The 15,661-nt window shown below is 47.6% G+C and overlaps 4 protein-coding genes across 4 annotated transcripts, besides 1 other annotated feature; 2 read left to right on the forward strand and 2 right to left on the reverse strand.

Moving 5' to 3' along the window:
• Positions 1-15,661: part of a sequence feature (contig 1.70 1..41226(-1)) that runs on past the window's edge.
• ANIA_04279 (protein chkB) lies at positions 311-2,565 on the reverse strand (the record flags this gene model as incomplete). Its single annotated transcript, XM_656791.2, has 6 exons — positions 2,422-2,565; positions 1,878-2,364; positions 1,242-1,828; positions 1,058-1,188; positions 983-999; positions 311-939 (listed from the first exon to the last, which is right to left on the reverse strand). Exons 1-6 carry the CDS (start codon positions 2,461-2,463, stop codon positions 311-313), a joined length of 1,893 nt encoding a protein of 630 aa, XP_661883.2. The 5' UTR covers positions 2,464-2,565.
• Positions 2,984-9,493, forward strand: stt4 (1-phosphatidylinositol 4-kinase STT4; the record flags this gene model as incomplete). The annotated part of the gene is made up of 11 exons (XM_656790.1): positions 2,984-3,066; positions 3,373-3,562; positions 3,611-6,178; positions 6,227-6,335; positions 6,387-6,575; positions 6,618-6,900; positions 6,957-7,328; positions 7,386-7,635; positions 7,687-7,884; positions 7,932-8,219; positions 8,267-9,493. 11 exons carry the CDS (start codon positions 2,984-2,986, stop codon positions 9,491-9,493), a joined length of 5,757 nt encoding a protein of 1,918 aa, XP_661882.1.
• ANIA_04277 (sugar porter family MFS transporter) lies at positions 9,927-12,120 on the forward strand (the record flags this gene model as incomplete). The annotated part of the gene is made up of 7 exons (XM_656789.1): positions 9,927-10,250; positions 10,305-10,506; positions 10,555-10,609; positions 10,681-11,105; positions 11,261-11,530; positions 11,602-11,729; positions 11,770-12,120. 7 exons carry the CDS (start codon positions 9,927-9,929, stop codon positions 12,118-12,120), a joined length of 1,755 nt encoding a protein of 584 aa, XP_661881.1.
• On the reverse strand, positions 12,900-15,610 carry ANIA_04276 (uncharacterized protein; the record flags this gene model as incomplete). The annotated part of the gene is made up of 6 exons (XM_050611269.1): positions 12,900-13,196; positions 13,371-13,783; positions 14,256-14,300; positions 14,510-14,585; positions 14,625-14,644; positions 14,868-15,610. The coding sequence occupies 6 exons, from the start codon at positions 15,608-15,610 to the stop codon at positions 12,973-12,975; spliced, it is 1,521 nt and encodes a 506-aa protein (XP_050467314.1). The 3' UTR covers positions 12,900-12,972.

The following is a 15,661-nucleotide window of genomic DNA, read 5'->3' on the forward strand; positions in this document are numbered from 1 at the left end:
GAGACATACACACACTAGAGTATTATAGACTGAACCGATCACTACCATCACCGATCACTGCAGTACCATATTTATTCTCTGAAGGCTTTGCGTATAGAATCATGGCATGCAGTTAACCAACTGAATTGCTCTCGTTGCCTTTCCGTTCCTCTTAATCAAGCACGTAGTTACAAAAGGAAAAGTAGTTATAAGAAAAGCAGCTCTAAAGTTGACAGTTGGTGCTATTTAGAATAAATGTGCCATTTCAACTATTACCCTCTGTCACAAAACCAGATAATCGCGATTGACCTTTTAAATCAACCCATAAAGCTCAATTGTGGCGGCTTGTCGGTTCCTCTTCAAATAATACCGGATCTCCGCACTCCCCAAGATTAACAAAATCTTTGGGTCCACTATTCTTGTTCGGGAACTCATGCTGGCGAGTAGCCCTCTGGTTATGCATACGTTGACCAGCAATGTTCTTATGGTAAACTTTAACGGAGGCTCCGTCTCCCGTCTTTTGCTGGCTGGAACGTACATCATTGATACCGCTGAGGAGAGTTCTCTCCCGGGCAATTTTCCTTTTGGAGAAGTCCAAGTTTCCCAACGCACCCGTGAGACCGTCTGTGCTATCGGTCACGCTTGGGAGCTCGCCTGTGAGCCATGGATGTTGAAGACATTCATCGACAGTGATTCTTTTATCGACGTCGACTGTAAGCATCCTGTCTATAAGATCCAAGGCGGGATCTCCCACAGAATCCCAGTACGGTGATGGGTAGTCAAAGCGCCCTAGCTTGATTTGTTGGGCCAGTGTGTAAGGATTCTCTGGCGTATAGAGTTCATCAGAGAAAGGGGGAAAGCCACAGAGGCATATGTAGAGGACGACACCAAGTGACCAGATATCGACAGCTTTGGTGTATTTTCGACGGCGAGATTCTTGGAGTATCTCGGGAGCAACATCTGGAGAATGAGCATCATTCACAATGAACTCGTAAGTACTTACAACTTGGTGTGCCACATCTGGACGTAGTATTTGGTCAGTTATTTGTACTTCAATTATACTTTCGGGAGAACATACAGCGTAGTCGTGAATGAGTCCTCACCAATTATCTTGGCCAGCCCGAAATCTCCCAATTTTACGGTCAATTTGTTGTCGGCAACTAATATGTTCTCCGGTTTGATATCTCGGTGGACAATTCCACGGTCATGCTGTCTACGTTAGAATCATAGTATGAACAACCCATGTAAGGGACGGGGCATACCAGATATTTCAGGCCTTCGAAGAGTTGACGGAAGATGTGGCGAGTCTCTTTTTCCGTAAACTTCTGTTTGCGTATGATCATATTGAAAAGCTCCCCTTCCGGAGCAAGTTCTAGCACGAGATATACCCCATCACTTTCATCAAATGTGTCCTTGAGGCAGAGCAAATTTGGATGGCTAACGCTCATCAGGAGGCCGATTTCTTGCATCAACGCGTCGTTTTGAGACTTGGAGTCAGCTCGTTTCTCAAATACTTTTACCGCAAACTTTGCCCCAGTAGTGCGTTCTACGCAAAGGTAGACCGTTGCAAAGTGTCCCTTTCCAAGTTGTTGCAAGACTCGATACTGCTGCCGAAATCCGCTAATATTCTTTGTCCGGGGTGCTCTAAAAACGAACCGCACCTCGTCCAATACGGTCACCTCGTCACCATCTTCCAGTTCGCGATGTTTGTTTCGGCCAACAATTGCATCATTGATAAACGTGCCGTTACTGGACAAATCCTCGAGGATAGCTACTGTATCGCCCCTACGGTTTTCAGGGAACACCAGAAAATGGCGGTTAGATACAGTTGGAATATTGAGCGACAAGTCTGGGCTATATCAGTAACACCATCGGCAAATTGCATAAGTATTGCTTACCACATTCTGGATGTCGTCCAATCAAGTAGCCCCCAGGACGTCGGTTGGCAGCGTGTTTCGTGGAAGACTCCCTAGATTTCCGCTCCTTGGATGATCGCTCCTTGGTAGGCTTCGCGTCGCAGCCATCACGTTTCCGGAGCACAAGAGCGTCCCGGACTTTATCGTCAAGAGGTATGAGGTAACCCCAAACCCCTTCTGCGGCTTCATCTTCGACGTCATCGGCAAACGCTCTGGGAGGGTAGACGAATTGCGAGAGCGCTTGTGTATCGCCAGGAGGAGACCCTAGGTCAGAAGGTGACCGCGGAAGAGCTTGACTTGGCGGAGTAGCTGTCATTTCGTTTCGTAAGTCCGTAGCCGTAGAGTCATGATGCGTTAGCGGAGTGGGTAGGTATGACTGTATGACAGGTGTCTGCGATTGTTGCTGTGAACTGATCCTCTCAGACCGTCTGGGCTTCTTTTGATCTTGCGATTCGTGGTCTGCAGTAACCTATAGAGATGAGGATGCAATTAGCAGCTGAATACAGCTTGGAGAGTGGTTTCCTACCCTGCTGCGCTTAAGGGAACTTTGCTCATTTCGTGGTACCATCGTATTGTCTCTACAACTCACATTCTACTGCGAGCAGAAGTGCGGAACGGGCTTGAGGTGAAGTTTATAGGCCAAAAAGGTCGGGAGGAGCTGCCAATGGTGCTCCTGAACCAGCGACAGCTTGAAAAAGTCAGAGAAGAATGTGGTAGTCAAATAAAAAGATAACGGTGGAAATAAAAGCCCAAAAGCTTGAGTTCGTCGGCCAATCTGAATCTTACTGTTCGGCCAGGGTCTTAGGAAACGCGCTACTCTCGAGTTCCATAATTAGGTACAACATCCTTTCGTAAATTGCCCGTAAAAATGGTTCTTTCGTATCCTGTTCTAATTACGGACAGATCGCGGCCTCTACTTTGTAAGGACTGGTAGCTTCAAAGGATCTAAAACAATTCTTTTATATCCTTCAAATGCGTGATGTAGGTACATTGCTCATGAAATCACTCTATGTCTGTCTTGTTGCTTAAATTGCAACTATCCCTCCAGGGAATCTGAACTGCTGATTCGCCGCAAATGAACCAACAAAATGCAGAGCATGATGCCATTACTTCTAGTCTCTGGACAGAAAGTAATTCTGGCCCTAAAAATCGACTCCCGTCGTTTGACAAAGTGAGGTATAGACAGATTGGAGTGCTTTGGTAATTATCGGAAACAAGTACCACTCGGTACTTGCTTGTATGGAAGCTGGAGCACCAGGGCCGCCGCTGACGCCCCACGTGGATCTTTCTCCATACCTACCTATATCATTCGAGTCCCCTGGAATCCCTGCCCCTGGCCCATCTGGACGACAAGAGGCGCGGAAGGACACCACTCACGAACAATTTTATTTTAAAAGTTAACTCAAGCGTATGAAATGGACGAGTGCGCATTCTGGGAGACCTCTGATTGTGCTATCAAACGCTGACTGATGTGTAGCTTCAGTCCAAATATCCGGGCTTCCGCCTTGGAGAAACTCGCAAAGTTAGCCGCCAGCAGCACGCCGGACGACAGCCACGAGTCCGAGATTGACCAGCTTACTCGACAATGCCAGCATTTAACAAATCGACTGAATGGCTCTCTCAATGGCGTTTTGCACAGTCAATCTCCTATGTCACGGATGCCTATGGTTCGTCGTTTCGTCCAGTAGAAGTGACATTAACTAACAAACGAAAAGGATATTCGCGAGTTATGTGTCTTGATATCTCTCTGCAAGGCCGCCCCTTCCGTCACCAAAGAGGAACACGCGTCGCGATTAGTCTCACAACTATCCAAATACCTTCCAGAGTCCCATGGCCAGCTTTTCCGTCCTTCGCCCTTTCTACGCGATATCAGTCCGTCTCCGTGGGAAGCGCTTTCATATCACCTCACATTCGCTCTCCTTCATCTGGGGTCGAAATACCCGTCTTTGCGCCAAGTCGTCTTTGATTCCGTGAACGAATATGTATATAAATGTGTCGAGGCGATCGAATTCTCTGCAGAAGTTGACCCTGCCGAGTCTGTCAGTATATTGGCCATTTGCGCCTCGATCGTTGGTTTCCTAGAAGCCGCCGCTAAATTTAGTGCCTTTTGGTCTGCGACTGAAAAGCTGCGGATGGTCGACCATATTCGGTCAATGTTTTCAGAGAATTTTATGGTGGTTATCGAGACTGCCTCATCCATAGTGCGCAGTGCTGGTGCCTCAGACAATACACTTCGGAATTGGAAAATATATACTCGGCGTTATGCCACCAACGGTCGTCCGCTAGGGGCTATGCTTCTGCAAGAGGGTTATATGCGTTTCATCAAATCTTGCATAACATCTCTCATTGGAGCGCAAAATATGTCGGATGATGAGCTCCTGGATGAATATGTGGACGGTGTCGGTATCGCCAGGAGTCATGACGAAGCAGAGATAACCCTTATCAATCGTTTGACTGGCATCATCGCCGAGGAGATCCAACTTCTAGAGGACGGCTCCGATTATCTGCAAGTTGGCTCTCCTTGGCAACAGCAACTTGCATTTTCTGTCAAGGCTCTGGCCTTAACAGGGTACCTCAATTGTGCGCTTCTGACGGAAAATGCAAATACTGATGATTTTCTGTCATGGCTCGAGGATACCCTTATAGACCCAAAGCAGATGTCGTGTATTGAACTTGCGACGACAACTCTAAAGTGCATTACGATTATCTCCCGTATGTCTGTCAGCAGCGCATCATCTGGAAGTCGCTCACTGCTGCGTTTCATAATGGAGGGTGGTATAAATGCAGGAAGCATAGGGCCTGTCGCTGCTCGATGTCTTTCTCAGATTCTCGGTGTTCTCTCCCAAGATTCCGTTATAACAACTCTATACTCCTTGGGGAATGTGCTGAGCCCTGGCTCTGACAAGTCTTACCTCACCGGAGAGGCAGTTATTCAATTCCGACAGGCCTCGGCAGATTCCCTCGAGATCACGGACAACGTTCCGAATATTGTTCATGCTATAGTGACAATTGCAACCAGCTGCCATGATGAACAAATTAGTGCCCTGGCACAGTCGATGCTTCTGCAAAAGATCAGCAAACTGAACACAGCAGTGGATGCTTGTATAATCAAGGAGACAGCGGCACTCTCCATCACCACTGGTCAAGCTGAGTTTCAGCTTCTATTGAAGTTCTATGACCGTGTTTTCCGCGATGGTGTCGCCAAAGGATATGGCAATGTTGTGAATGCAGTCCTAGGTGCGATGAATTACCTCTCCATGTCGTTGAGAAGGGATTCCCCTCTTTACAGACTCTACCTTGTTCATCTCTTGGAAAGTCTAGTGAACAAGGGTGATGCGACAGATGAGCACGAAGGACATCTAGCACCTGAGGACATCAGCCCACTTTTGAAGCCGCTGGCTCTACTCTCCTCAAAAGGGTTGCAGCTCGAACAAGACCAGTACATCTCTGCTCTGTTTCGAGATGCGTGGTTCAATGTTGCCGTCCATGGGATATCGCTCAGTTCAACCGTGGGGCAAAATCACATTGAAGAGCTGCGATTACTCGCGAAACATTCCCCTGCTCTTGTGTCTGAGGATCGCATGGACATGATTGAGAGCGATGTTGAGCTTAACACTGTGCTCAGGCGTGGCATGAGCCCTCAGCGTCATATTGAGCAAAAGAAACGTTTGGTCAATGAAATTCCACACCGGGAGTCCGAAATAAAGCGGTTGAGTTACCCCAAGGCGGTGTTCTTAAATGCTGCCCTCTTACTTGAGAATCTTCGCGCTTTTTCGGGTAATTGCACAAAGCCGTTGAGTTACTTCCGTGATCCAGCCCTTGCTACCGCTGAGATGGCTAGCTGTATGTCCGCTATCGCCGATAGGGTTGTCGGCTGTTACCTTTCATTGACCCTTTCCGGGAAACGGAATTCTGCCTTCTTGTCGAAGGAATTGGCAGGTTTCTTCATAGCTTGCTGTCACCGCATAGAAAGAATTCAGAAAGTGGCTATTTCCTGCGCGAATAGGGTTATACAGGAGTGTCCCTCAGCCCTTTGTGACAAGAACTCTTTATTTGCATTGCTTGAGCTTCTAACGGTCGTCTGGCGTTCGTGCCACGAGGAAGAGCTTGACGAATTTGAATGGAAGTCAACGTTCACTTCTCTAATTGGTCACGTTAAGGTCGATCTTCCAGATAATTATGGTTACAGAAGAAGGACACTTGAAGTGTTACTTGAGCGGGCAAGGGCGTGGATAACAAGTGTCATGGACATTGCGCCTCTGGATATCAAAGGCCTTCTTCAGGTACGTAATCCAATTTGTCAATAAGTACATTCTCTGAGAAACGTAAAGTCTTATTTATCTGCATCTGATGATAATGATGGGTACGGCGATATTTCAATGGGTCGTTCATTTGCGCTTGAGATGGGCTCTCTCATACCCCAAAACGATCATCGACTTGGTAAGTATACTTTACCAATATATTCAATCACGTTTAACCAGATACTTTTAGGGTCTATCGAAAGCCTTGGAGTTACTAGAGTCAATGTTGCCTCCAATTTCATCGCTCAGCATACAGCTCGTCAGAAGTATCGTCGCACTGGGCAGTGTCCAGTATGGTCAACGTCAGATGATGCTGATGAGCACCTAGATCCAGGGCTCAAACTTCTAGAACAAGGAGACTCATCTTCGTTTAAACAGAGTAAGTGCATGGAACAGTCATTATTAAATATCCACAAAGCAGTCCACTCCGGAAAGCAGGTCGCTCTACCCAAGATTCGAGATACTATGCAGCGTGCCGCTGCTTTACTATGCGGTAGTAACGCTGCCAATGCTGTCATCGCTCATTACCTGGTTTCGCTGCCTTTCCAGATATTTTCTAAAGAGTCTATCGAAATTGGTGTCTCCCTTTGGTTGGGGGTAATGCATGAAAATCCCAAATTGGAGCCGACAATACTGTTTGAGGTGGTCCAGCAATGGGAGAACACGATCCTACGAAGGCAGGGACTTTTTGATCCCTCTTTCAGGTGAGCACAATCCGCCCCATGCAACAATAATACTTCTAGATATTGAGTACATCCAGTCATGTGGACCCGATGTATGCCAAAATTGAGCTTCTGCCGACAAACAAAGATTCAATGCTTCAGCAACAGAAGTTTGCTCAGAACATTCTTGCCCCACACTTCCAGATTATCCAGCTTTTCGAAAGCCATTTTAATGCTGTCCGACTAGGCAATGCACAGACGCAACATCTGTTTTCTCGTTTTATTGACAGGACGACAGTGGGACTTTTGCATGCTAGTAACCATCCTCTGGCCCGAGAAGTCCATTTCCGCATAATCCACTTCTGTCTCAGGGCTCTCAGGCATTGCACCTCCATTGACAATGTCACGCTGTGGCGACATAAACACCAAATCCTATCTGCTGCTCTCAACTGGTTCAAACATCCGCCCCGGTAAGATCCCCACCTCCCAGAATAGGGCTTCTATCTGGACCATGCTGAACGAATCAGATGGTCCTTTGGAGGTAATCGGCTGCAGTTAAAGGCGGAAGATAAAATTCTCAGCGATGTTGTAACCGCTTTGACAAAAGTGTCTGGTGTGGGTTGCAACACCCGATGGCCTTACACTTCACTTCAGGCGCAACAAGATCTTCTCCAAGTTCTTTTGGAAAACGAGAGGACAAGGCTCAGGGTTTGGTTGTATCCGCTGGAACCTGACCGAAAGCATAACCCTCCTCAATTCAGCAAGCATCTCACGGAGGTTTGTTTCTTTCCCTTCCCCTTCGTAGCCACGTTCTAAGAATTCCTCTAGGAGAATATGCTGCGGGTTGCTTGGGCTGAGAGCCCAGGTTTAGCAATCCAGCTTGCGACACGTTTCCCGTCTGGAAAGCTCAGCAATGAAATCCGGAGACTACTTCTTAGCTTTCCTGAGAAGGCCATTGATGAGCCTAGTAGTCTTGAGATTATGTTTGGATCAGCGCTACCAGCCGACGTTTCCTCTCAACTTAAGGTTAGTCATATGGATACCTCCTGGGTGTTTGAACTGACAACCATAAGTATCTGCTGTACTGGGCCCCCGTCAATCCTATCGAAGGCTTAACTTATTTCCTGCCCGCCTACGGCAACCATCCGTTCATCTTGCAATATGCGATGAAGGCCTTGGAGAGTCATTCCCTTGACGTTCGATTCTACTTCGTCCCACAGCTTGTTCAGGCTCTCCGATATGATGCCCTAGGTTATGTCGAGCGGTACATCCTCGAAACGGCGAAGCAGTCTCAATTGTTTGCACATCAAGTGATTTGGAACATGAAGGCGAATTCCTATAAAGATGAGGATTCTCAGATAGTAAGTGACAACAGCAACTAATGACGGAAATAGACTGACACGAACAGCCGGACCCCCTCAAGCCAACCCTGGATCGATTCATGGACACCTTGATTACAAGTTTCAGTGACGATGAGCGCGACTTCTATCAAAGAGAATTCTCTTTCTTCAACGAGATTACTGGTATCTCTGGAAAACTTCGCCCATACATCAAGAAGAGCAAGCCTGAAAAGAAGGAAAAGATTGAGGAAGAGCTTCGTAAAATCAAAGTTGAAGTTGGCGTTTATCTTCCCAGCAACCCAGACGGCGTTGTGGTTGGAATCGATCGCAAGTCAGGGAAGCCTCTACAAAGCCACGCAAAGGCGCCTTATTTGGCAACTTTCAGAATTCAGAAGACGCGAACCACAAGCCTGCCATCGAACGAGCTGGTCCAATCCTCGCATCATCATCAATCGGACGCGCACCAGGAAACCTACGAGGTCTGGCAGTCGGCCATCTTTAAAGTCGGAGACGACTGCCGTCAAGATATGCTAGCTTTGCAAATGATAGCCGCCTTCCGAAGTATATTTGCCAGCATTGGTCTCGACGTCTGGGTATTCCCATACCGGGTGACTTCAACAGCACCAGGATGTGGGGTCATTGATGTGCTGCCAAACTCTATTTCACGGGATATGCTGGGCCGCGAAGCAGTCAACGGGCTATATGACTACTTTGTTTCCAAGTATGGGGGAGAAGATTCAATCCAGTTCCAGGAAGCCCGAACAAACTTCGTCAAAAGCATGGCCGCGTATTCTGTCATTTCCTACTTGATGCAGTTCAAGGATCGGCACAATGGCAACATCATGTTTGATGATGCTGGCCACATTATTCATATCGATTTCGGGTTCTGCTTTGATATCGCGCCCGGCGGTGTACGCTTCGAACGTGCGCCATTCAAACTCACATCGGAAATGGTGGCCGTGATGAGTGGCACTCCACATTCCTCTAGCAGTGGAAGTCACAATCCCACACAGACTCAGCCATATCGATGGTTCGAGTCTTTGGTCGTAAAGGCGTTTTTAGCGTCTAGGCCGTATAGCACCAAACTGTCGCACATTGTGTCGTTGATGTTAGACAGCGGCCTACCATGCTTCAAACCTGAGACGCTGAAACACTTCCGTGATCGATTCGTCCTCGACAAGAGTGAGCGAGAGGCGGCGGAGTTTATGCGGGAGCTAGTGCGCAAATCGTATTTGAGTATGTCGACAAAGGGATATGATCAGTTCCAGCTCCTTACGAACGGCATCCCTTACTGAAAATCTGTGAGCTATATCAGAATCGCGGATTTTATTTAATTGTATGACATTCTAGGTAGCAGTAATTATCCTTATACAATTCGAAACTGAATTTGGAGAAATCTGCCGAGTCTGGGGGAAAGAACGGTTCCTGACGTCATGACTACAGAATACTCCCTTCGTTTGCCTCCAACATTTGAGCCGTAACGAGCCATTGGATCATGTCCGTGGGCTTGGCCAGCCATGGCCATCGTCATCGTAGGCTTTATACTTATTTGCGATATCATCCAGCCCATTTAAGGAGGCTTGCTGCATATTTTGATGCATTTCTCAAATTTTGGTGGCTTTCGTCATCGGTTTGCTTACACTATATACCTGCTATTCTGATCTCGACATTGTATGAACGTTTGTCTGAGACCTATACACAGCAGTTGCTGCTACAAAGATATTTATCATGAAGAAGTTATCAACAATATTTCTTAATAACCGATCTGAGGAAGCGCAATGTCGTCTTGGCCGCTCGGGGGAGCAGCACCATCAGGAGCAGCTCGATAGAGAGAAGCAAGATGAAATGAATGAAAGTCCTGTACCATTCGTGACCTGGCGATCTCTAGCTCTAGGTGCCTTTGTTTCCATAGGAGGCATTATATTCGGCTATGACACTGGTCAGATCTCCGGCTTTCTCGAAATGGACAATTTTAAACGACGATTCGGCCAGCGGCAGCTGGATGGAACTTACGCTTTCAATAACGTGCGATCAGGGCTGATAGTGTCCATGGTAAGTAAAGATATCCTCAAAACTACATCTTTAAATTGATTCGAGCCACGGTAGTTGTCCATCGGTACGCTTCTGGGAGCCCTGATGGCTGGTCCACTGGCTGACCGGCTTGGCCGCAAATGGTCCATTGCATTTTGGTGCATTATTCTTCATGTTGGCCTCATCATTCAGATCTCGTCGCCACACCCTAAGTGGTACCAATTCATGATGGGTCGTTTCGTGACCGGTTTTGGTGTGGGCGCTTGCTCTTTACTAGGTACGCGCAGCCTTCTCCTTCCAGGTCTTGGCTAATGGATTTGAATAGTGCCATTATATCAAGGCGAGACATCCCCAAAACAGATACGTGGGGCCATGGTCTGGTAAGCTGTTCATTCAAGACAAGATATTCTTTGTCCCCGATAGTACCTGACTGCTGACAGTAGCCTTCTAGCTCGTACCAATTGTTCGTTACCCTGGGTATCTTTGTTGCCTACTGCATAAACTATGGGACAGAGGGCATGAGCAACTCGGCATCCTGGCGTATTCCTCTCGGAATCACGTTTCTGTGGGCTTTGCTTCTCGGTATTGGAATCATATTTTTCCCAGAGAGCCCTCGCTATGACTTCAGGCACGGGCGCGCGGACAAAGCCCGACAAACCATGTCAAAACTTTATGGCGTGCCCCAGAACCACCGGGCTATCATAGAGGAACTTACTGAGATTAGGGAACAACTCGAGGCTGAAAGCTCCTCCAGAGGTGGTTTTCATGGGTGGATAGAGATGTTCCAGGGGCCTCGGATGTTTTATCGCATAACCCTAGGCATTGTACTGCAGGCACTACAACAGCTGACTGGAGCTAACTATTTCTTCTATTACGGTACGTCTACATCAGTTTTTAAGGCGTATAGTCACGTAGTGCCATGTGGTTACACCATGTAGTGATATTTCACATATATGGATGTGGCTTTCTGGTCCCTGGACCAGATTCAAATCGAAGATGCTTCGGGAAAACGGACTGATCCATTATTCTAGGTACAACTGTCTTCAATGGAGCGGGTATCTCAAACGTGTTTGTCACGCAGATGATCTTGGGCGGAGTGAACTTCGGCACTACTTTCTTCGGCCTTTATGTTGTCGAGCATTTTGGAAGACGAAAAAGTTTGGTGACAGGAGGAATATGGATGTTTGTGAATTTCATGGTTTTTGCCTCAGTTGGCCACTTTTCTCTGAATGTGGAAGATCCTTCTGCTACTCCTGGCGCTGGCAAGGCAATGGTTGTCTTCGCCTGTTTGTTTATTACTGGTGAGATATACCCCATACTTTCTGGGTGGATACTCCACTGCGGGGAGCACAACGCTTATCTGTAATTTTAGGTTTCGCGACTACGTGGGGCCCCATGATTTGGGCTATCGTGGCAGAGCTTTACCCATCCCGCTATCGAGCTAAGGCTATGGCCATGGCCACGGCTTCGAACTGGCTGTGGAATTTTCTTATTGGGCATGTCCATTATAAACCCATGCTATGCAGTAGTATGCTAACAGCGGGAAATCAGGTTCTTTACGCCCTTTATCACGGGAGATATCGATTTCGCTTATGGCTATGTGTTCGCCGGCTGCCTTTTCGCAGCCATACTCATAGTCTACTTCTTTGTACTCGAGGGCAAAGGGAAGACGCTTGAAGAAATGGACATGATGTATGTGATGCGCGTACCTCCCTGGAAAAGCAGCAAATGGGTCCCTCCCCCCCCGGAAGAACGCGTAACAACGGCGCATATTCTGGACCAGCGAGCGGCCCGTGAATTTGCCAATGAAGATGAGTCGAGCAAAAGAAACCAGGTGCCAGCACATCAGCATATTGACCAAAATGATGCTGGAGTTGGGCCGTCGGCGTAAATATGCTATATCTAACTACAGGTTTTTATTGTTTGTCTTGACGCCGTCCATATTTTACTTTTAACCACGGTTCCTTATTTGACCAAGAGAACCCTTCTCAAATGTTTTTTGGAACGGATGCATAGTCCGGGAGAGATAGAGCGTGCCCGCAATTCAGTCCTGATGTCTGCCTAACAGATTCTAAGCGGTGGTTGAATAGTCAGGCGTTGTACGCACCACAGCAGCAGGAACGGTTCTAGGTAACAGCAGTATGGAAATTTTGTACTGCGTTATACCATACGGAGTATAATCTGCGCGAGAGAACGCTACATAGTCTGTGTAGAACAGAATAGTGAATAAATAAACCTGTCATCGTTCCCAATGTAATATACACGAGACCGAAAATACACGTATGCCATTTGACAAAGCCCCTACTAACCCAGAGCGCAATTTTGAATTTAGTGGCAGATCAAAAATAACAACGCATCAACGCCAGTCCAATAATACCTTGACAAACGAAATGATAAAACCCGTTATGTGCGATTTGTTCTCCTTCGAGTGGTGATCTTTGTTTTCAAATCGAAGAAAAAGGAGATCAATCAAAACATGAGCATGGAAACCCGGTAACATAATGTAGAACCGTCACTGGCAGGAAGAGCGAATAAAAGTTCGAGACAAGATGGGAAGCTAAAAACATGTTTCCGGATAAGTCCAGAAACGAGTAAACGAGTATTGACTCCCCAGGCTATGTCATAGCATGTAAAATATGTATCCTTTAATCATATACTTGAGGTGCAGCGGGCGTATCCTGGACTCCTCTAGCGAGAATCAATGCGCTTTCTCAGCAGCCCGTGAATTCACGGATAGTGACTATCAGTCCATAAAGTCGCCTCTGAGGATCTTCTCCTGGAAAAAGTCGGGTTTATTGACTTGTTTAGGTTGCTTGGGCATTTCCCGTGCGGGCAGATCCAGGGACGCAACGGATGCAGACCGGCGGTGCTGGGTCTGCGGGGCCTGCTGGGCCTGGGCTGAATTTGGAGATAAAGGGCCGCGTTCGGCCCTTGCTCGAAGAGCTTCAGACCAGTTGAAGCCCTCGCCTATTGGTCGCCAAGATTTGTTAGATATATCGTTCTGGGGAAGACCGTTATATGTACTTGCAGATAATGATACTGGAGCACCTGTGTTGGTTGTAGGGCTGGAGAGACCGGCAGACGACGCTGTCCGGCGCTTTCCAGTGGCAGGTGATACAGGGGGGGAGAGATGGTATCTACCGTTGCCGATGCTTCCAGCGCGGGCATCTCGCAGCGCCTGGGCACCGAAAGAAAGTCGGCGAACAAATGGAGACCTCGGCATGGTGCCAGGAGGCGAGTTTTCATCTTCTGCGATGGCTTCTTCGGGGTTCCCGGGGCTAGATCCCACGGAGCTTGAGATGCTACCCTGCCGAAAGTTTCGGTTCCCATACGGCAAAGTCTGAGTTGGAGAGCCGGACAGGCCCAGGGTCGTGATGGACAGCCTGCGTCTCTGGTTTGCTTGAGCATTGGCCATAGTACTGGCCATGGAACCGGTTGGAGGGCTGGCTAAACCCTGATTGCCTGGCTTATACTCAGGGAAAGAGAGCCCAGACGCGAAGGATGCTCGACGCTGGCGGGAAGAGGATGGGGGAACGGAAATTGGAGGGGTCGAGCTGTGGTTTGACATGATTTATGGATTGTAGAGCGGATAGGTAGAAAAGATATGAGCAGGATAGCTGCGAAGGCTGTTATGAAAGTACCGAATAGAGATATTCGCGTTGGGATTTGATCAAAGAGGAACTCAAGACGACATCAAGCAAGCGGTATTGAATCAAGGTAGAGTTCGATTTCGAGAAGGAGGTGCACAATGGAGGCCGGTTGAAGTGCGTTCTCAGGGTGAAAGCTCTGCCAATGGATAAGAGTTAGCTGATATGGCAAGGTGAGTGGCGTGATGTAGTACAGAACGTCAATCAAACTGGAGTGTGCAGGGAAACTGATGCAGTCCAAAGGACGACACGAATATAATAGCGGGGAGGCGATGATCGAAGAGCAAGACGGTGGAATGACGAGACAAGAAGCCTGGAGGCGAAATGTGACTATGAGTGAACTGAGGGCGTCAAGGGTTCGATGCTTCTATAGACCTACAGCATCCGTTCCAGAGGGAACCGGAGCTTGATGGACACTCCAGTACTGCAAATGGTTGAGAGGCGTTGTGAGGAAAATGCAGATGAAAGTGAGGAGAGAAGACGAAGAGGAGTAGAGGAGAAGCTGGAGTCACGGTCTCAAGACTCACGGACACTATTACCCCACAATAACCAGAGAAGCGACAGCAAGCTAGACTGGAGCTGACCGTAGGCCGGAACGAGGCTAGTCTGAGTCTGGACTGGCCTACGTCAAACCTTGGAAGATCAAGCATCATAAATCTGCAGCAGCTCTCATATAGAGCATCCGGATCGACGTAATTACCAGCATCAACTAACGAATAATATAAAAGAATGAAGGTCTGATTCTTACAATCTAGCTCTATAGAGCAGCTTTAAATACACAAGAAATAATAATCAACCTAGCCTAATACGGCAGTTGGAAGAGACATAACTTTTGAACCGTGGAAATAGCTGAAGTCTCTGCATAAGCATCGGCGAGCCGGAGCTTGCAGTTCCGATATCCCAAACAGGAAAGTTCCATATATGACTAGCCGTCACATACGGTCGACACACCCCCTCAGCGGTCAAATGCTGACATTGATCGCTGCATTACCCGATCTGGTCATGGATGAGGTCCTTGATATCGACCAGATTGAGCATCTTGATGAATTTTTGGTGTTTTTGAACAGGGAGAGGCTTGGTAAAGCCGTCCGCTGTCATCTGATTGGTAGGGATCCATTTGATATGAAGTCTCCCTTCCTGGACCTCCTGCCGGAGCCATGATCTGTTGATATCAACATGGCGTAGCTTGCTTCGTTGCGCTGTATCCTTTACAAGCAGGTCAATAGTTTGCTTGTTATCACAATATACAGCAAATGTATGACCAGGGTCAAATTCCAATGATTTGAAAACTCGACGCCACCAATATGTTGCCTTAGCAGCTTCTGCTAGAGCGACATATTCCGCTTCTGTTGTAGAGGTCGTGACAGCTCGTTGCTTGCCGGATTTCCATTCAATTGGAGCCCCAAAGAGCTTGCATAGGTAACCTCCGGTGCTTTTTCTGTCTTCATTATTGGCAAATGAGGCATCACTCGTGCATATGAAGATCTCATCAGCATACTCACTTGCGCTGAATTCAAGCGCTAGATATCGTGTATGATATAGGTAGGCAATGACTTGATTAATCGCTTCCATATGACTTGGCGATGGGTTCCTAGAGAATCTTGCAAGCTCGTTGACGGCTAGGGCTGCATCAGGCCTGGTAATGATTGTTGGAAATAGAGCTGAGCCGGTTTTCTGCTGGTATTCATGGATCTGGCCTGGTGTAGCTTGCTCTTCGTTATGCAGCAGCTTCATATTTGGCTGTAAGGGTGTTTCTGGCCATCTCGTCATGTCATTTAAGTGAAA

Source organism: Aspergillus nidulans, chromosome II, assembly GCF_000011425.1.
Source record: "Aspergillus nidulans FGSC A4 chromosome II".
NCBI classification, from domain to species: Eukaryota; Fungi; Ascomycota; class Eurotiomycetes; order Eurotiales; family Aspergillaceae; genus Aspergillus; species Aspergillus nidulans.